Here is a 21,850-nt window from a genome sequence, read left to right as displayed (position 1 = left end):
GATGAGCTTGGAAAAATCTCTTAAACACATGTTGGTGAGGGGTTCTCATCCACCACCCTTCACAAACTGGATTGATTCAAATGTGAAAAATTAGCTACCAAAACTTGAACTTCTGAAACATATACCATAGTATTATTTATGCTCACACTTAGAAATGTGAAACTAAAATCTAAAAACAAAGGAACTGAATAACTATTTGAAGATTTCGGACAAGAGATGACAAGAAATTAAGGAAGAAGCAGGCACACTCTCCCTGTGGGCGTCTGGATTTTCTGAGTTTCAGTGGCTAGCATGCAGCCACGACTCCAGTTTCCCTCTGCTATTGCACTATACAGATGGGACTGATTATATTGCTACATTTTTTATTTAATCAAACAAAGACATTAGATTATACTCAAAACTCACCACTTACTAGTTCCATCATTTCTGGAAAGAATGTGGTGGGATGAGTGTCAACAAATCTCTTATTAATTTTAATAAAACTAAATCTTTTCAGAATTTACATATATATCAGTGTCATGTTTTCCTAGCCACTTGAGTTAAATTCTTTTAGGATGTGCCAGATTTTACACTAACCACCTTCTTGCTGACAACACTAAAATGCAATTTTTGTTGTCCTGACTGTTGCCCATCCTAGACCCCAAACTTTTGAATCAGGACTAATTAGTACCCTGAACACAAAGTTTTGTTAATAACTGAATGAGTAACTCTGCTTAAGTTATGATTCTTGAAACAACATAATGATGTATAGCAAAAATCATGCTATTTCCAGGTTTATTTATGTAAGATGGAGTTGTTGAATCAGTCTTTATGTATTCTTCTATTTACTGTTTGAATATATATGATGCCATTATTATGGGTTTTTGCTATGCTAACTGGCCAAAATTATAGAAAGGAGTACAATGTAATCACTATCTTCAAAAATGTCAAGAGCAGTTCTATTCTGAGCTCATATGTTTCTTTTAACACAATGCCCTACAGAAACACATCCAACTTTTTTTATTGGTATAAATAGAAAGAAATTAGTCATATTAAATCTCAACAGAGTAAACACTTGATGAGATATATCTTTCTTGTTGAGAATAAAACCTGTTTATCACCATTAAGTGTCAATACCTATTTATTTATATGAGTCCTCTTCTCTAACAAATTACACCCATTATTCCCATGACACAACTCATGTAAATTGCAATGGTAGTGTTATGCACTTGAAATGAAGTAATGAGTCCGCTTACTATTGCAAGTCTTGTTATATTTGCTGTTCTCCTGTGCAAACCCTTCCAGACGGCACTGAAAACGATGCTGCCAGAATTCTTGAAACCAAGGGTTTCGAAGGTTTGTTTCTGGCCGGAGTTTCAGGTAATAGTCATCAAACCACTTGACGTCAGGAGACTGGAGCTTGATTGTGATTCCACCAACAGCTTCTCGCTGATACCCATCTGTCACGTCATACCTGTCAGCCCAGCCATCACTGCAGAGAAACACAAAAACCTCCTCTTAGAACAGAAATTTTCTGAGGAAATGAGCTTTTGGCTTGGCACTTTTTTTTTAGCTTGAAATATTAGTCATAAAACTGCTACTTCAGACTGTACTCTAGGTGAGAGTTAAGACAGCAGATTATTAAAATTAAAAAGCAATACCACAATTAAGATTTCAGGAGACTGGAAGGCAGTAAACTTACTTGAACTGCAGAAAATAAGCTTGAGCTTTTGAAAAATTCTACTGGTTGCAAAATACAATGCATGAGCTAGGCACTGATGACCCACACCTGTAATCCTAGCTACCCAAGAGGATCTGAGGATCTGAGCCTCTTGAGTAGCTTATCTCCAATTAAACACCAAAAAACTGAAAGTGGAGCAGTGACTCAAATGGTAGAGTGCTGCCCTTGGACAATAAAGCTAAAGGACACTGACCACAGCCTGAGTTCAAATGCTAGCACTGGCACACACTTCTAATACCACAATTCATAGTTTTTACTGGCTGTTTAGTACCTAGGTCAAGTTAGCTTTCAATATATTCTTTTCTATTTATTTATTTATTATTTATTATTTTGTTGCCAGACCTGGGACTTGAAGCCAGGTCCATGGTGCTATCCCTGTGTCACTGGAACCCAGCTTTCTTTTTTATTTTACTTTTAAAGTAAATTTTAGGTGAATTATAGTGAGAAAACATTTCTATATCAGGTATAACATTAATTTGCTCCTCATATGACATAATACTTATTTTTGTTTATATTATAGAAGAGAATTAGACAAGGTTAAAAAGAAATCGACCTGATTATAGTCCTTCTATTATAGGCTGATTTTTCAAAGCCTCAAACAGAAGTATTTATAGTCCACAACCCATATATTCTTTCTTATCCTCCAATGTAATTAATATATATATATATATATATATATATATTTAAAATTGTAGTAGATTATTTGAAAGGACATCTTTACAATGAGACATCAAGGATGATGACTGGGTCATACCCCAGAATTACTGTCATTCACTCAAAGGAGTAATTTAGGAATTTTAAAACAAAAGTTGAAATCATATAAATTTTGTCTTGGAATAAGAGAGTCTAAGAGCATAAGGAAAAGTATTCTAAGCTTATGGCAAAATTCATGAAACATAACTCTGAAAATAAAACATACAAAAATATATTTAATTTTGAAAATGAACTATACAACTGATGGGGGAGGAGCAGGGAGGGAAAATGTGCGAGAAAACAAGGGAAAATGTGACACTGTTTAAAAAGAAATGACTTATATAACTATAACCTTTCTGGACCTCACCGTTAAATAACAATCAAAAATAAATTAATTAAGAATACATGTTTAAATTAAATTTGGATACACTCCATGTCATGCAGGAAAAGTCTCTGATTTGCTCATCTGCTCTCCACCTGGGAAATATAAAAACTTTTTGCCTGGTTTCAGAGATGTTGACCTTCTATCAAAGATATGTACATTCTCTAAAGAAATGTTCTAAAAGTATAAAGAAAATGAAGAGACATTGTAACAATTACGAACATTTAACACTAAAGAAGTTCAAAAGGAATGAGGCTTGGTGGCTCCTGAGTGCACTCAGGAAGTTTGAACCTGAGCTGGTGAGTGGAGAGGGAGTGGGAACTGGGCACAGGTTAAGATTTGCATTATTGATCATTGTTTATCTTCATCAGAATGCATTTTTATCCTTAAACTTTCCCTTTTAGGCAGAAAACATAATCTAATATTTTAAGTATAAAAATCTATACTAGGGAGAGTAATATATGAGCAAATAACACAAAACAGAGCACTTTTTTTTCAGTATGCTCTGCTTACGGTATCTGAGTTAAAAAGTGGTAATTAGGAGTTGTTCCAAAGGTTATAGATTTCTCATTAAAGTACTCTAGAGGTTGGTGGTGATGAGAACATTTTAAGGCATCAGTGGGCAGGAGAGGAGAAAGAGAAATAAACAAAATGAACCATTTGTTTCTTCAAAGTTTCCTTGACATGAGAGCTCATTAAAAGTTATCTATGGTGAAATTTGAAAAAAAGAAATGTGGCAGATTAGGGGAAAAAATGCCATGCAATATGTTTTGTCCCAATGTTGAATTCAGTTATTTCACACATTATCTTCCCTCAAGTTTCTCGTTTTCAGCTCCAGAGATTTTTATTTAAAGCTGACAAGTTGAAATGAAGTGGGCTAGTTTGCCTCGTCTTCCCTGTGTTGTGGAGGTTTGTTATATCACTGGAATGAGAGTATAGGTCTCACTGGCCTCCAGGGGATGCATGGGCGTTCTACTAATGGGACAGGAAGCTATGTTTGTCAAGTACTTAGGAAGTGGAAATTTAAATGGTTCTTTTTGTTAATGTAGCTCACACTTATGTAATGCTCTGATTATGAATATTACATAAGGGATGGAAGATTATAATAGGTCCAATTTACCCTTCACCATTCATTGAATTTAATAGGGATTGTAAAAATCTTTTCTTGATCAACTAACTTATATGCAGGTAATATTTGCATAGAAAAGGTGTCAGGCCTAGAGAATGTGAATTTACTCATCAGTGTGCTTATTTCATATTCTATACCTTTGATTTCTTAAAGTATCTCTAAGTTTAAAAAGTTACAAAAAGATGTTTTATTATTTGCCTTCTAAGTTTGGGTTGGAAGTTTAAAATAATCATTGTTTTAGACACAGTTGACAAAATAATAAAAACTACAAAAGAATAATTATATCACTGGATACTATATTCAAAATGAACTATACAACTGGGAGACAGCAAGGGAAGGGGTGACATTGTCCAAAAAGTAATGTATTCTTTATCTGACTTCTGTAATTGTAAGCCCTCTGTACATGATCTATAATAACAATATAACTTTTCAAAAAGAATCATGTGTCAAAACAGGATGATTCTTTTAAAACTTATTCAGAGTATTTGTAGTGTAAAGATCATTGGATGCTGGCTAAATTAAAAAACACTGTATTGACTCTAAGTAATTTAGTTAAGATTATTATAAATATGTATTTAAAGCTTTGTTTAAAGTGTTAGAGCATCTCTATGTAAAGGATTAATACTACAAATGTGAAATAAAATGCTAAGGAAAACTTAAATTTATATTCTACCACCTAACACTTTCCATTGACCCTTCATTATGTTGGCACTATTATATGTTAAATGACACATATTTTAACAAAGCAAAGGAGAAGGGGAGGGAGATAGGGAAAGAAAGTAACATTTGTTGAAAACTTAAGGCATTTTTCTGGATTCCATCCATCCATCCATCCAACCATTTGTATCCTTCCATCAATTCATCCATATAATTTATCTTTCTTTTCACTAGTGTGCATCTTGGTTAACTCCTGATGGTTGGTTTCATACTTTTCTTTCCAATTTTCTATGCATGGTAGACTATGAGTATTTGTAGACTATTCACAGATTCAGAAATCAGGGTGTAGTTCATCAATACAACACTTGCCTTGCACATACAGAACTCTGAGTTTGAGTTTCAGCATCACAAAAGTAATATTTGCAAAAGTTTATTTTGCAAATATTTGCCCAAAGTTTATTTGCAAGATCCAAATCAGTTCTGGTTTTCAGTTACTCAAAGAGATACATACAGAGAAAGAAATACCCGACTCTCCAGACATGCATTTTCTCCTTTGAGGTTGAACAAGGTAGCCTTCTTTTTCAGAAGAATAAGTTGTGTTTTTTTTGGCATTCTATTTAGAAAGCTTTTCATATTATGTGAGCTTTTAATATATTATAGCAGATAATTTTCATACAAAATGAATAAAATACAATTCATTGCAAATTTTGTGTTAATCAAACAATGTGTACCAAGTACAGGCTCACACCTGTAATTCTAGCTACTCAGGAGGCTGAGATCTGAGGATCGTGGTTCAGAGTCAGCCTGGGCAGGAAAGTCTGTGGGACTCTTATCTCCAGTTAACCACCAGAAAACCAGAAGTGGCACTGTGACTCAAAAGGTAGAGCGCTTGCCTTGAACTGAAGAGCTGAGGAACAGCACCCAGGCTCAGAGTTCAAACCCCACAACTGACAAAAAAATTGAAAAAAAAAAAAGCTGAAAAAATTGTTGCTATTATAAAGGTGATGTACAGAGGAGTTACCTTTACATAAGCCAGGTAACTTTTTGGACAAGATCATCTCTTCCCTCACTCTCTCCTAATTTTTCCCTCCTGTCCCCACCCACAAGTTGTATAGTTCATTTCAATGTAATATTTACTGTTTACCACTGCTGCATTTGTTCATCCTTTGTCCCTCAATTTCTTTAAACAGAATCATGCATTATACAAATTTCTCTATTGACTAGACTACTGTGCATAGAGTTTATAGCTACGTTAGCATATATTTCCTGTTAGTACTTCCTCTCAGTATTTCTTTGTCAGTACTTACTAAATTTGTATTTGCTACATGTTTGTAGGAATATTCAGTGAATAAAAAGATGGATATGCAGAAGGATGAGGAGAAGGGGGAAGGAAAAAAAAGACAGAAAATACAGTAAATATGTATGACGTAAATATGCATGAAGACAGCATTAGAAATTTCATTGAAAATTATTGATCTATAGGGAATTGGGAAAGAAAAAACAATAGACAGGGAAAGAAGGTAGTAGAGAGGATTATTCTGAGAAAATCATTTTATATACATCTGAAATATCATAGTGAAACCCCTTGGTGAAATTAATGCATATTTAAAAATATATTAATGTATATTATATATTTTTAAAAATGTATATTAATAAATTATAAAAATGAGCTGACTGCTGGTGGCTCATATCTTTAATCTGAGCACTGATATCTGAGTATGGAGATTTGAAGCCAGCTCAGACAGGAAAGCCTGTAAGACTGTTATCTCCAGTTAAATAAATTAGAGATAATAAATGAATGAATGAATGAAATAGGAAATAAAATTTTAAAAGGCCAAAAGCTATGGTTTAAGTTGTAGAACTCTATTCTTGAGCATAAAAGCACTGGGGCACCACTATTCCCTGAGTTCAAACCCCAGTACCTTACCCCCTCAAAAAATATAGGGAAAATGAATGATAGGAAAATAAAACAGGTTCTGATGTAGGGGAAAAGGACACCATCAGGAGTGAGGAAGGGAATGAATGAGAATGAATATAGTAGATGTAGTTAATTCTCCTGTAAGGAAAAAAAAAAAACAAAATCCTTTGAAATTGTTTTAAATATGGCTAATGTGGTAGGGGAGAGTAATAAAGAGGGTGGGAATATCTGTGTAGAGATGTCATAATGAATTACTTCTTGTACAATTAATGTAAGCCACTGAGACAAAACCACTGTACATGTAGTTTTAGCCAGGTTATTGTTTTCTTCAGGCTTCCAGTGTTTCTTTGGTTGCTGAAACAGAATAGAGCATTTGAAGGAGAAACACACATTTTTAACCTAGTTTAGGAATGAATCTTCACATATATGTACCCATTTTCAAAACACCTCCCTAGCACATGCTTAGATTCCTTTTTGCTCAACATTTCTGTCCATAAAGGATATGAAAATTAGATTGCTTTAAATCTTTTCTGGAGATGCTTTAAAAAAGACTCATCAAATATTGAACTTAAAAACTGATATTTGAATTGAAACTCCTTTGTACAAGATAATTTTTTAAAAAAGCAATTACCCATTTTGTTTCAACCTTCATATTTTAATGCTATGGATTAGCAAGAATTTTCTTTTCTCTTCTTTTCCCTTCCTTTCTTCCTTCCTTCTTTCCTTCCTTCCTTCTTTCCTTCTTTCTTTCTTTTCTTCTTTCTTTCTTTCTTTCTTTCTTTCTTTCTTTCTTTCTTTCTTTCTTTCTTTCTTTCTTTCTTTCTTTCTTTCTTTCTTTCTTTCTTTTCTTTCTCTTTTCCTTCTTTTCCTTTTCCTTTTGCTTTCATTTTCCTCCCCAAATATCCTTACCAAAAACTCATGCTCTATAATTTTCCTTTTTCTTTTGTGTTTTCAACCCTATTTAACATTGTTTCTTTCAATTAACAATTCATGAAGGTTTAAAGTTTAAGTTTTCTTTCTATTCAACAGGCGGCTCTTGTTTAAAACAGAATGTTTACATAGAATTATCCATATGAAATTTATTTTCTATATCTTTATTATCTCTTTTCATCTATATTTAAAGATTTCCCCCACACTTTTAATTGCCACCAATTAACTAAACACCAACTTTCACTTTATTTCTATATAAACATTCACTATACCTTGATCAGAATCAACTACTTCTACCGCTCTTCCTATTTCCCAAACCAGTGTCAACAATCTCACTGTTCTAGGACTGGAAATGTGACTTAGTGGTAGAATGCCTGCCTAGCATTCATGAGGCCCTGGCTTTGATTCCTTGGTATCATATAAACAAAAAATAAACAAAATCTCATGGTTTCACCTTCACACATACACATAAATTTTGCCAAACATGTTCTCCCTCTTTCTGTTTAGTTCAACATTTTATTACGTATTTATCTATCTTAGACTAAGTTAATTATGGCAATAAATGGTTCCACTACTGCACTACTATAGAACAAAACTTATTTCTTCTTCCGTTTTACATTCCCCGTAGATGTCCCATGACCCTGCATCATGTCATCCTGAAAAGTAAAAGCTCTTTTAGGATATGACACTTCTGTAGAAGAAAAAAAAATAGATCATAGAAGAATCATCACACAATAGTTTAAAGGATTTTGCTTAGAAATGGTGCATATTACTTCTTCCCAACTAACTTCTGACTGAAAGAAGTCATACAACACAATTGAACCTGAATGAGTGCCTGATTTTTTTCTATCCTTACAGAGAGTAACTGAATGATTTAAAATAAAAAGGACAATCTTCCACATTTATTAATCCACAAAATTAGTTTTGAAATTACATCGAAAAAAAATCGTAAATTTAGTCAATCTTAGATGTTACACTCCAGAAACTAGTGGACAGATACAACTCAACTAACTATACAAATTGATATCAAAATCAATAAGAACTAAATGCAATGAGAGAGTGCATCCATAAAGACTGTTTCCAATTAAATTTGAAAACAGTACAGATGATGACATCACTGAATTATCATTTACTGAAAATCACATTCCTGTCCTGATTCTTCAAGATGAATCCTTCAACATCTCAGTTAGTATTCTGGGTTTTTCCAAACTTTTAGTTTTGGGTTTTTTTTCCCCAATGGGCAAACTGAAATTTAAATAGTTGTGCTTACATTTACAATTCCTTGATTTTTTTTACCTGAGAGGCTAATAACATACAATGAGTAAGTGGCTGAACTCTCAAAAAGGTAACATGGTTATTTACTGTATTTTAGTAGGGTCCCTGCCCAGGCATCTTATGGTGCTAACTTTCATGGGCAAATGATATAAATAAATCATATAAACTTCAGTACTGGACTATAATCATTGGCACTTGAAAGACTGATTCTGAAAGCTAACAGTTACTAAATTTGGGTCAAGAAGTGTGAATTTGGGCTGGGAAGGTGGCTCAGTGGTAGAGCGCTTGCTTTGCATGCTCGAGGCTCTGGGTTTGATTCCTCAGCACCACATAAGCAAAAAGAAAAAAGCCGGAAGTGGCGCTGTGGCTCAAGTGGTAGAGTGCTAGCCTTGAGCTGAAGAGCTGAAGGACAGCGCCCAGGCCCAGAGTTCAGGCCCCCCCCCAAAAAAAAGAAGTGTGAATTTGGTTGGAGCAGGTAAGGGAAACATGTCAGGCACACACAGTTATTCTTGTGCTCTGATACCTTTAGTTATGCTTGCCATGATGGCACTGATTAGGCTAATACCACATGTATGCTGTTTATTGGAGACACAGCACATTCTTTTTTATAATTAAAACGTTTTTTTATTGTGAAAATACCATACAGAGGGATTACAATTACATGAGCAAGGTAATGAGCACATTTTTTATCAAGCATTGTTGCCTCCTCCTTAGTTTCCCCTTACCATCCCTGCCCTCCCAGCTCCCCTGCCACCTCCCGCCAAAGTTGCAAAGGTGGTTTTTTCGACATAATGTCTTGTACATCTCATGGTTGCAATGGGTCCACCTGTATCTCCATTTAAACACATCAGAAAGAATGACATTGCCTCATTTGTTAGGAAATGGAAAGACTTGGAAAAAATATTAAGTGAAGTAAACCAGGCCCAAAGACACATAGGTCCTGTGGTTTCCCTTATTTGCAATAACTAGTATATGTCTGAGACAAGCAGAAACAGTCAGATAAGTTGATGTTAGATGAAATGAACCCCAAGATAAAGATTCAAATGGTTTTTCTTGCTTGCTATTGTTTCTAACATATTTATAAGATGATTTTTTTTGTTTCTTTGTATGTCCTTCCCCCATAGTATAATTTTGGAGGGGAAGGGAAAAAACAGCACATTAATTCTTGTTCCTCTAACATGTTACCCTGCTATACCTCCAGGTGTGTGAAGATGTCATTCTGTCGGTATCGAGTCATTTCCTTAATCCCTCATATGTTTCCTAAGTTGATAAATCTAATTCATCAATCTATCCAATTTACCAAGATCACTAAGATCTTTCTTTTTTATTATATATTTTTTTATTGTAAAGATACTGTACAGAGGGGTTACAGTTCCATGAGCAAGGTAACGAGTCCAATTCCTATGGACTTCATACTAAGATCTTTCTTGACCTCCTTTGGACTTAACAGTTTGTTCTCCCACTTCTAAAATATTGTAATGTTCACTTATTTGCTTCTTAAACAAGTGTTTCTTAACTGATTTTCAAAAGGTAGCAATGTTACAATAAGCAAGAAAGCAAGATTTCTACTCTCACAGATGTAACATGATGCTGTTTCTGTTGAAATTGTACCTCTGTATCCTTCAAGTCATTAATACCTTTTGTTTTTTTGGATATCTTGCTACCTTAATATTTACTACATTGTCTGGTATGTCACAAGCATTCAATAAATGTTTATCATCACATTAGAAATTAGATTTTAGGCAATGAATTCTAAATCACATAAAATTCTTTTTAATTGTGATACTCATTCCTTCCTAATTGTGAAAACAGCACTGTATAGTGTGTTTTTAGGAAATGACTGAGAGGCCAAGAGTCTCTGGCACAAACCTCTTTATTCTCTACCTGATGCTATTCAGGTCAATGAGTCAATTCAGTAGGCAACAACCCAAATCACCATTGAAAATCTGCTCACAACTCACAAAATTATTATAGAAACTGTTGTTCTATCCATCTGTAATCATCATCTTTGACAAATCTTTTACCAATTACATCTTAAATGATAATTTATGATTTTAAAATTCTAATAATAGTAATCTACAGGTTCCTTGGCTGTCCTCTTATTGTATGTTTTTTTCTCATCCCAGGAAGTTAGAAGGCTTTAGAACCTTTAAATAATCATGAATAACAACAATGGGTGTTAAATTTTAAATAAAAGTTCTTTTGAATAAACAGTAACCCATTAATTTTTAAAAGAAGCAAACTATAGAATTATTGTGAAAAAGGGAAGATTATTGACTAAAAATCAACTTGTTTCTGGGATTTGTAAATGTCAATTATTCTCATTTCTCAGTATCTATGAAGGATAAATAAGGTGGATAGTTATAACATTTTTTCTGGCATATGTCCGAATACTTAAAAGAATAAAGGAAAGTTGGAAACCTGAACTTTGCTATTATAAGATTTCCATTATATTATATATTATAGGATTTCCATTGCCTCTTATTTCCCAAGATTTAGAGATAATTCTTATTAACTCTCATTCTGTCAGATAAAGAAACTGAACCTAGAAGTGGTGCTGTGGCTCAAGCGGTAGAGCGCTTGCCTTGAGCTGAAGAGCGCACAGACAGCGCCCAAGCCCAAAAAGAAAGAAAGAAACTGAACCTATTCAAGATGCTAGAGCCAAAATAGAGCAGACATGAGCCTAGACTGTGCTAATTCTAAACTCTAATATTTCCTGTACTTTGTAGAGGCTACAGTTGACATCTTCACAGATCTAGAGGTATGGAAGTGTAACAATTTGGAGGAACGAGAATTAATGGTGCTGTGTCTCTAATAAACAACATGAACAACATGCATGTGGTTAGTAAACACAGGTCATATTAAAGAGCATATATCCCAGGACATAGTTTGTAAAGTAACAATGTATACACATTTTTAGGGTAGCTCCAAAGACTCTTATTCTTTGGTGGTGTATATACACCTTTCCTAGTTAGGCAACCAGACTTTAATGCAGATGGGTACTATTTTGAATGGATTTTTGAGATGTAATCAATGGTCCCAAATAAACTGACCTAAAATAAAGAAATATTTGTGGTATATATCTTTCTAGCAAGAGAGAGTCAAACATGAGAACATATCTATTGGTTGTACTGAAGATGCAGAGTGCTATATGTCAGAAGTGTAGGCTATCTGTAGGTGCTCTCTGGCTAACAACCAGAGAGGAAATTGAGACTCAGGCCTACATCTAGAAGGAAGTGAATTTAGCCAGAAAGTTGAATGTGTTTGTAAGGAGATTCTTACAAGATACTTGTTAGTATTACCCCCACCTCTGGTGCTCAGCTCCACCCAGATCTGAGTTCCTCCCTGCTCTAGAGCTCCCACCATACAGCTGGCTACTCTCTCTCTTCTACTAGACCTACCTAGCTCACACCTCACTTGTTCCTTCACTCCCTCCCCTGCCATATGCTCTCTCTCCTGGGGAGAGATGACCCCTCTAATAAACCTTATGATAATCTTTCTCTGGTGCCTATCTGCTTCCTCGGGATCCCCTGAGATTTTCGTGAAGAATTTCGTCAGTGCTCCCAGAAAGAAAATCGACTTGAGCATCACATTGATGGCAGCTTGTTTGGGTCCGTGCTCAGAACCCAAACTGCCACATTTTAATTCCTGACCCCCAGAAAACATATGGAGATAAATGTACATTGTAGCATGCTTTTTAATTTGTGGTAATTTTACACAAAAAGATAAGGAAAAGTTATAGTTAACTTTGTAACTTCTACATTTCCTTTGTGGGAAGCTCGATCCTTTTCCTATTAAAAGGGATGGAATCTGAGGTTATCTAACCAATTTTTTTGGTTTGGTCAGTGTAGAATAAATTTCAGACTTGAGATTGTATAAAACAATGGAAAGTAAAACATATTAACATAGCAATATTGCTTTGATTTTGGCTTGTTAGCGGAGTCATTGGTGTATGTTAATGTCTTCTCCCTCCATAGATACTCCCAAAGAGAAAAGAAGCTGAGAAACAGCTTTGTAAATAGATCGATTACTTTGTGTACTGTTCAATCTATTTCTCTTGTCATTTTATGGCCATTTGGAGCATTGAAGCTATTGTGAAAAATGTACAACCATATAGTAAGCAGAATGATTCAGTAGCATTGAGAAAACATTTTGAGTAAGCTATTGTATTTGTGACTTTATATAACTATGGTTTCATGAAGTTTTCTTGCTTAGTGTAGTCTCCTAGTTTTGAGTATACCAATACTTTTCTCACTGAATTGGACTAATTTCTTCTGTGTAGCTGGTTAAGTTCCATCAGTTTAATGCATAGGTTTTTTTGGCTAACATATTGCGCAAGCACAACACTCATCTTCTCCCAGATAGTTTGTTCTCTTTTCTTAGGTCTTTTATGAACTACCCTATGGAGAACAAAGCATGTTCATGATGCTAAACTTGTTGAACTTATCAAAAAATATTTATTATCTAATAAATTCCAAGAAATAAGGAAGACTTCATAATTTTGATAAAATGTCTCACTCTCTAATTTGTTTTCTTCTATAAGACTTTATATAATTTTGTTATGTTAAACTTAACTATTTAACTATCTAACATTATTTTGTGAATAGCATTGTACATGCCTGGTTCTTCATAAGTATAAGGAATACCTTAGAGCATTACAATTAAGGAATTACATATAAGGAATACCTTGTGTGTACATATATATATATATATATATATATATATATATATACACACACACACACACATACACACAACCATATAGGCACATACACCAGGTTTTATACATGTTGTCTGAGCCTGAGCCTATGAACTAGATATCTTTACAGCTTCACATTTTACTAAGGAAAAAAGTTATAGCTAAAGAAATAAAAGACAGCATTTAAATTGAGCCTGCCTAAATATAGAAGCCTAAACTGAACTATCAAAACTTCTTAATGTGATACTTGACTCAGATCAGACCCAAAATTATATATATGAAAACCTTGAGAGAAGGGTGAATTTCTGTTACACCCATCCCAACATCCATCATTATATTTATTTTTACTGGTGATATCGAAAGCTATCTTAATTCATGACACTCATGTTTTCAGAATATATGGACAAAATTATGAAAAAAAATTCTCTGGTCATAGTGAAAAAGGCAATTAGGAGATGCTCAAGAGATTTGTCTTTCTGCTCAAAACACAGAATGGTTTCTCACAATCTTATAATTATGATTTTTCATGAAAAATTATACCCAGGCCACCCACTGAAATCAAGTTGCTGATATCTCACAGATACTGGATATGGTCTACAAATAAGACATTTGAAAAAGATTACTATATAGTAAGGAAATACTGTCCTAGGCATAATATCAAGCTTTAGAAATACTTATTATACAAAGAGCCAGACAGAAGTCAAAATGTGACAACGGAAAAATTTTAGATGTCATATGCCTAAAAATAATCTAAGTAGACTAAAAATCTAATTCACATATTAGAAATTATTGAATGACTTCTGTTTGTAGGTATGATAAATTATATAGATCCTCTCAGAAGGTTATAATGAAGGCAGGATAAATCTTAAGATTTTTACTGATGATATCAGAAATCTATTAAGATAGCTAGGTCTATAGGAATCATGATCCTGGAGAGAAAGAAAATAAAGAAAATAAAATAAGACTTTCTCTTTGAGAGATGTGATAGTATATTGATGTTAAATTAAGTGAAGACAGAAAAAAAAAGCTAGAAAACAATATTAGGTGAGATTTGAAAGATTACTCTTTTGAGTTCTGGGCTAATATTATAGCTAAAATGTGATCAGCAAATGTTTGAGAGGGAAGAGAAGCATGTAAGTGGATATGCAATGCCACTTTATTATTTTATTCCTCATTCCTCGAACTACTACTACTTGGTATGGAGTTGCTGTGAATTTCAGAAGCAAAATTAAAAACAGTGGTTAAAAGGTTAGAAAGAGGAGCAGAACTTTGAGCAGTCACATTGCTTGGAACAGGAATTGGAATGAGGTTCCCAAGAAGGAACTGCCACAGTAGATACTCTGAGTTAGCATTTGAGATTACTAAAAGGTATGCACTAATTGTAACACCAAATTGGAAAGAACTGAGTTGTAATTAAAATGGGACACCCTCTCTACCCTATTTTAACTGCTAGGAAGAAGCACTAACAGATCTTGTCAGCAGTAACATACCACATAAACGTATGGATATCTCTAGGAAAATTCAGATTGTCCATTAATTAATAGGAAATGGGAAGAACCAAATAACTGAGAGCAGGGGAAAGTAGGCAATGGAATCAAGCTCATCCCAAGCATTTGCATTATTAGAGAGGAGATTTTAAAATAACTATGACTAACACAGTTGAGATTAGATGACAGGCCAGGGAATTTAGCTGACAGCATTAACTTATGAAAAACAGAAGAGAAATTAGATAAATGAAAAACTTGAGAATTAAAATGAACTATTCAGGAGATATGTTATCTTTAGCAGAATAAGCACAGCCAAAGTAAACTTCAGAAAATTGGCACATAGGAGAGCAGAAAGCAACCAGAGTAAATCAAGAAGTAACATGCTTTTAGGAAAGAAACACAAAGCATGAAACACATGCAATATAATAAAAAATGTGAAATGTGTATGCTCAATTCCAAGAGGGAAGAGAAAATGAGGCAAAAATTATTTTTGAAAAAATAATATTTTCCAAAGTCAATGAAACACAATAAACCAATGCCCAATAAGTATTGTGAATTCAGATAAAATTAATGATTCCTACCAAGACATACTGTAGATTGAAAGGCAAAATTCTTGAAAGGGAAGTGCAGAGAGTGTACATCCTTGCCTCATTCCTGAATTTACAGGAAATGGCTTTAACTTTTCACCATTAAGTATAATGCTGACTGTAGGTTTGTCATACACAGCTTTTATTATATTGAGTAATGTTCCATGGATTCCTAGTTTTTCCAGAGCTTTCATCATAAAGGGGTGTTAGATCTTGTCAAATGTTTTTCTGTATCTATTGAGATAATCATATGGTTCTTATCTTTGCTCTTGTGGGTGTGATGAATTATATTAATAGATTTGCATATATTGAACCAGTTTTGCATCCCTGAAATGAATCCTGTTTGATCATGGTGTATGATTTTTTTAAATAAGTTGTTTAAGTCCATTAGCCAGAATTTTGTTGAGAAATTTTGCATCGATGCTCATAAAAAAATGGGTCTATAGTTCTCTTTCTTTGATGAGTCCCTGCCTATTTTTGGGATGAGGGCTACGATGGTTTCATAGAAAAAGTTTGGTAGTGAACGTTCACTTTCAATTTTATTGAAGAATTGGAGGAGTATTAGTGGGAGTTCTCCATCCAGTCCTGGGCATTTCTTGAATGGGAGGTCTCTTATTGCTGTTTCTATTTTGATGCTTGTATTAGAATGCCTTGCTAAGGCAATAAGACAAGATAAAACATAAAAGGGATCCAAATGGGGAAAGATGAAGTAAAACTCTCCCTCTTAGCATATGACATGATCTTGTATTTAAAGAACCTCATGGACTCCCCTCTCAAATTACTTGAGCTGCTCTGAAACTTTGGCAAAGTAGTAGAATATAAAATTAACCCCCAAAAATCAATGCCTTTCATGGAATAGGAGAAACCCTATGTCTTCTTGGTGCAGGCCGAAATTTTCTTAATAGAGACCCAGAAACACAACAAATCAAAGAAAGTTTGGACAAATGGGATTGTATGAAGTTGCAGAGCTTCTGCATGGCAAAGGACATAGCTAGAAAGATCAATAGAAAGCCCACAGATTGGGAGAAGATCTTCACTAGCCATATAATGGACAAGGGTGTCATATCTAAAATATACTTGGAACTCAAAAAACTAAAACCCCCAACAACAAATCCTCAAAGAAACAACTGCCCAATAAATAAGCGGGCTAAAGACTTAAAGAGAAACTTCTCTGAAGAGGAAAGAAGAATGGTCAATAGACACATGAAGAAATGCTCATCCTCCCTAGCCATAAAAGAAATGCAAGTCAAAACAACATTAAGATACCACCTCACCCCAGTTAGAATGGCAAAAATCAAAAACTCTAATAACAACAGATGCTAGAGGGGATGTGGACAGAAGGAAACCTTACTGCATTGTTGGTGGGAGTGTAAACTTGTTCAACCACTTTGGAAAGTAGTATGGAGGTTCCTCAAAAGACTCCACATAGAGCTCCCCTATGACCCAGCAATCCCACTTTTGGGCATTTACCCAAATGTTTACAAACAAGACCACACTAAAGCTACCAGCACAACTATGTTTATTGCAGCATTATTCACCATAGCTAAGATATGGAACCAACCCAGATGCCCCTCAGTAGATGAATGGATCAAGATAATGTGGTATATATACACAATGGAATTCTATGCCTCCATCAGAAAGAATGACATTGCCCCATTTGTTAGGAAATGGAAAGGCTTGGAAAAAATTATATTAAGTGAAGTAAGCCAAGCCCAAAGAAACATATGTCCCATGGTTCCCCTTATTTGCAATATCTAGTATATTTCTGAGTCAAGCAGAAAAGGTCAGATAAGGTGATGATAGGGAAATGAATCCTAAGATACGTATTCAAATGTTTTTTTTTTCTTTCATGCGATTGTTTCTAATGCATTTATAAGATACTTTCTTTGTTGCTTTGTATGTCCCTCCCCTACAGTATAACCCGTGCTTTTGATGTCGGTATAATTGGTGGAGGGGAAGGGGAAAAACAAGTCGTTTAAATAAGGATACAGGTGGACCCATTGCAACAATGAGAAGTACAAGTCTTTATGTGGAAAACGAACTTTACAACTTTGGTGGGGTGGGGGGGCAGGGAGAATTGGGTGAGGGGGGGAGGATAGGAAGGGGAAACAAAGGAGGAGGCTACAATGCTTGATAAGAAATGTGCTTATTATCTTGCCCATGTAATTGCAACCCCTCTCTACAGTATTTTCACAATAAAAAAACTAAAAAAAATCAATGCCTTTCCTGTTTGCCAATAAGAAGAGAAAAAAAAAAAAAAGAAGAAGAAGAAGAGCGTGTCTGAAATTAGGAAAGCAAACACTTTTGTAATAGCCCCACAAAAAAAAAATACTTAATAGTTAAAAAAAGATGTGAAGGAACTGTATGATGAAAACTTTAAAAACCTGAAAAAGGAAAACAAAGCAGAACTAAGCTAATGGAAAAATCGCTCATGTTCCTGGATTGGGAGGATTAACATCGTGAAAATGGTAATACTGCCAAAGGCTATCCACAAATTCAATATAATACCTATCAATATCCCAACCTCATTCTTCAATGAAATAGAAGAAGCAATCCAAAAATTCATATGGAACAATAAAAGACCCCAAATAGCTAAAACAATCCTTAGTAGAAAGAACAGCACCGGAGGAATATCAATTCCAAATTTCAAACACTTCCATAAAGCCATAATAATCAAAACAGCTTGGTATTGGCACAAGAACATACCTGAGGACCAATGTAATAGGACTGAAGACCCAGAAATGAACCCACAGACTATAGCCACCTAATCTTTGACAAGGGAGCTAAAGAAATAGAATGGAAGAAAAACAGCCTTTTCAGTAAATGGTGCTGGCAAAATTGGTTAAACACTTGTAGAAAATTAAAGCTAGATCCGTATTTATCACGCTGCACCAGAATAAACTCCAAATGGATCAAAGACCTTGAAATAATAGCAGACTCCATGAAAGCATTACAGGAAGGAATAGAAGAAACTCTAGGGCTTCTTGGCACAGGCCGAAATTTTCTTAATGAAGACCCAGAAGCACAACAAATCAAAGAAAGGTTGGACAAATGGGATTGCATGAAACTGCAGAGCTTCTGCAAGGGAAAGGATATAGCTAGCAAGATCAATAGAAAGCCCATGGACTGGGAGATCTTCACAAGCCATACAACGGACAAGGGTCTCATATCTAAAATATACTTCGAACTCAAAAAACTTAATTCCCCAACAACAAATCTTCAAGGAAACAACTGCCTGATTAACAAATGGGTTACAGACTTAAAGAGAGACTCCTCTGAAGAGGAAATAAGAATGACCAATAAACACATGAAGAAATGTTCAATTTATCTAGCCATAAAAGAAATGCAAATCAAAACAACAGTGAGATTCCATCTCACCCCAGTTAGAATGGCTATAATCAAGAAATCTAATAACAACAGATGCTGGAGGGGATGTGGTCAAAAGAGAACCCTACTGCATTGTTGATGGGAGTGTAAACTTGTTCAACCACTCTGGAAATCAGTATGGAGAGCTCCCTTATGACCCAGCAATCCCACTTTTGGGCGTTTACCCAAACAATCATAAACAAGGCCATACCAAAGCTACTACCACAACCGTGTTTATCGCAGCATTATTTACCATAGCTAAGATATGGAACCAACCCCCATGCCCTTCAGTAGATGAATGGATAAAGAAAATGTGATACACACACACACACACACACAATGGAATTCTATGCCTCCATCAGAAAAAAAATGACATTGCTTCATTTGTTAGGAAATGAAAAGACTTGGAAAAATTATGTTAAGTGAAGTAATCCAGGTCCAAAGAACATAGGCCCCATGGTTTCCCTTATTTGCAATTACTAGTACATGTCTAGGTCAAGTGCAGTTGGTCAAAGGCTATGTACATATGACCACATCAGATAATGTTAAGCAAAATGTCCCTCAAGACAGAGACACAAGTGGTTTTTTTTTTCATTCTTGTTAGTGTTTTCAGTGTACTTACATGTACTATTTGATTCTTCTATTTCTTTTGTATGTTCTTCCTGCATGGCATAACACCTGTGTCCACTGGATTTGATGCCGGTGTTCTGCATCTTGTATATACTTGTATATATTGTGGAATGCTTAAATGGGGATGCAGGCAAACCCATTGTGACGACGAGATGTACAGGACACTATGTTGAAAACGAACTTCACAATGTGGGAGTGGGGGGGTGGGTTGGGGAGTTGGGGAGGTGGGGAGGGAAGTAGGGGAAAAACAAAGGAGGAGGTAACAATGCTTGCTACGAAATGTACTCATTACCCTATTCATATAACTATAACCCCTCTGTACAACATTTTAATAATAAATACATATGTATATAATTCTTGAAAGGAATTCTTGAAATTCATAATAACAGAAAGAAATAGTTTTAAACTCTGAAAGCTTATAAATAATGGATAATTTGATTCTTTGAAAGACTAATAAAACTGATACTTACCTGGCACCAATAATCAACAAAAATGAGAAATGAAGAAGTTATACATGTGGTACTCAGAAGAAAGTGGTGTCTCAAAAATGACCATACTAAAATACAGTATTGTGAAAGAGTTGAACAGCAAGTCTTCATTTTTTCCTACCCTTCCTTAGCCCCTGGTGAACATGATTCTTTCTTTGACTTCTGTGGCTTTTGTTTTGTTAGATACCACATTTAAATGAACTCACAGTTTATTTTCCTATGGAATTAGTTTACTTCACCTACCTTAATATTCTCAAAGATTATCAGTAAGAAAAATGGAGCCACTGCTATAGGAAAGAGTAGAATTTCTTCAAAATATGAAAAATGATTTTGCAATCCATTTCTGAGTATTTCCTCCAAATAATTGAAACCAGGATCTCAAAAACATACATACATATATATATATATATATGTATATATATATATACATATATATATATATATATATATATATGTATGTATCCCCATGTTGTTCATTGCAGAATTATTTATAATAGTCAAGGTGTGGGAACAAACTAAATGCTCATCAGTGGGCTAGTGGATAAGGAAAATGTGATATACACTTAGAAAGATGGTTTAATATTCTAACTATATTGATAACTTCATTAAAATAATGGATAGTCAGCTTGTGGTTCATGATTGTAAACTAACTCAAGAGGCTGAGATCTGAGGATCACAATTCAAAGCCAGCCTGGACAGGAAAGTCCATAACACTCTTATCTCTAATTAACCATCAGAAAGATAGAATGAAGTTTTAGCTCAAGTGGTAGAACACTAGCCTTAAGCAAATCCTGAGAAACAGCATCCGGGCCCTGGGTTCAAGCCCCAGGACTGCCCCTTCAGCCCATTCCCCCCCAAAAAACTGCATAGTCAATAAAATAATGTGATATCTTCACATTATTCTGATAAAAGTTTCCTCAGGACTCTATTATATATTATCGAAAAGTAAACATGAGAACATTCTTCAAAATAATCCAACATTTTACCTTCTAATACTGTGACTTAATACTACATTTTATTTTTATTTATAAATGGAATGATAGAATAAGTTCATATTTTTAGTAGTATTATGTCGATTGTCTACATTTTTCTTCATGAAGTAGTCATGAAGTGGTAAAACACTCTATAATATTACCATTACTGTTGGAAAATGATAATTATTCCACTTTGCCTGTTACTTTTCAACTTCTTTGACTTTAGCTGTTCTGTTTGGTGTGTGGTACTATTCATAATGATTTAAAACCCCAATGATTAAAATTGAGTATTTAAACATTTATTGGTCATCTCAAATTCTGTTGTGTTATGAAAAATATATTCTATATTCTTAAACCTGCTCTCATTGAGATGATTTGCATATTCATTAATAAATTCATTATTTATTTAAATATGAGTCTTTATTAAGTATGGATCTGCATCAATCTATCATTATCATCACTTCACATACCTTTATATCTACCATCAGCATAACCACATATTGTCTATTGTGTTCCTGTTTTCACTCAATAAATGTTAAATTTTGCTGAAAATAACAGTAATTTTATTACAGATACAGTCTTGATTTTATGTTACTTATTCCTGTGCCCTCTGTGTGGAACCTGTTTCATCCTACAACGATAGCAACATTTTCTCCTGTTATTGTTTAGAATTTTCTTTGTGTTCGCATTCGAATTTAGGCCATTTTAATTTAAATTTTATTGTAAAAGTGATATTTACATAATGTAATGAATACATTTCTTTTTGAACAGTGTTACCCCCTCCCTCAGTTTCTCCCATTTTTCCTCTCCCAACTCCAGGCCCCCAAAGTTGTAAAGATCATTTCCAACATAATGTCTAGTGAATATCACTGTTGAATTGGTTCATCCTTTGTCCCACTGTTTCTGGGATTCCCT

General features: G+C 34.5%; 1 protein-coding gene across 3 annotated transcripts in view; it reads right to left on the bottom strand.

Moving 5' to 3' along the window:
• The window catches only part of Grm5 (glutamate metabotropic receptor 5), a 506,808-nt gene that overhangs the window by 144,095 nt on the left and 340,863 nt on the right, over window positions 1-21,850 (bottom strand). For all 3 annotated transcript variants that reach the window (XM_042688901.1, XM_042688912.1, XM_042688921.1), the window contains exon 3: window positions 1,236-1,471. In XM_042688901.1, coding sequence (XP_042544835.1) covers window positions 1,236-1,471 — 236 coding nt within the window. The remainder of the gene's footprint in view (window positions 1-1,235; window positions 1,472-21,850) is intronic.

The sequence above is a fragment of the Dipodomys spectabilis genome, unplaced genomic scaffold (assembly GCF_019054845.1).
Source record: "Dipodomys spectabilis isolate Male_0828 unplaced genomic scaffold, ASM1905484v1 ptg000003l, whole genome shotgun sequence".
In the NCBI taxonomy this organism is placed as follows: domain Eukaryota; kingdom Metazoa; phylum Chordata; class Mammalia; order Rodentia; family Heteromyidae; genus Dipodomys; species Dipodomys spectabilis.
This window is presented reverse-complemented; position numbering and strand designations above follow the sequence as displayed.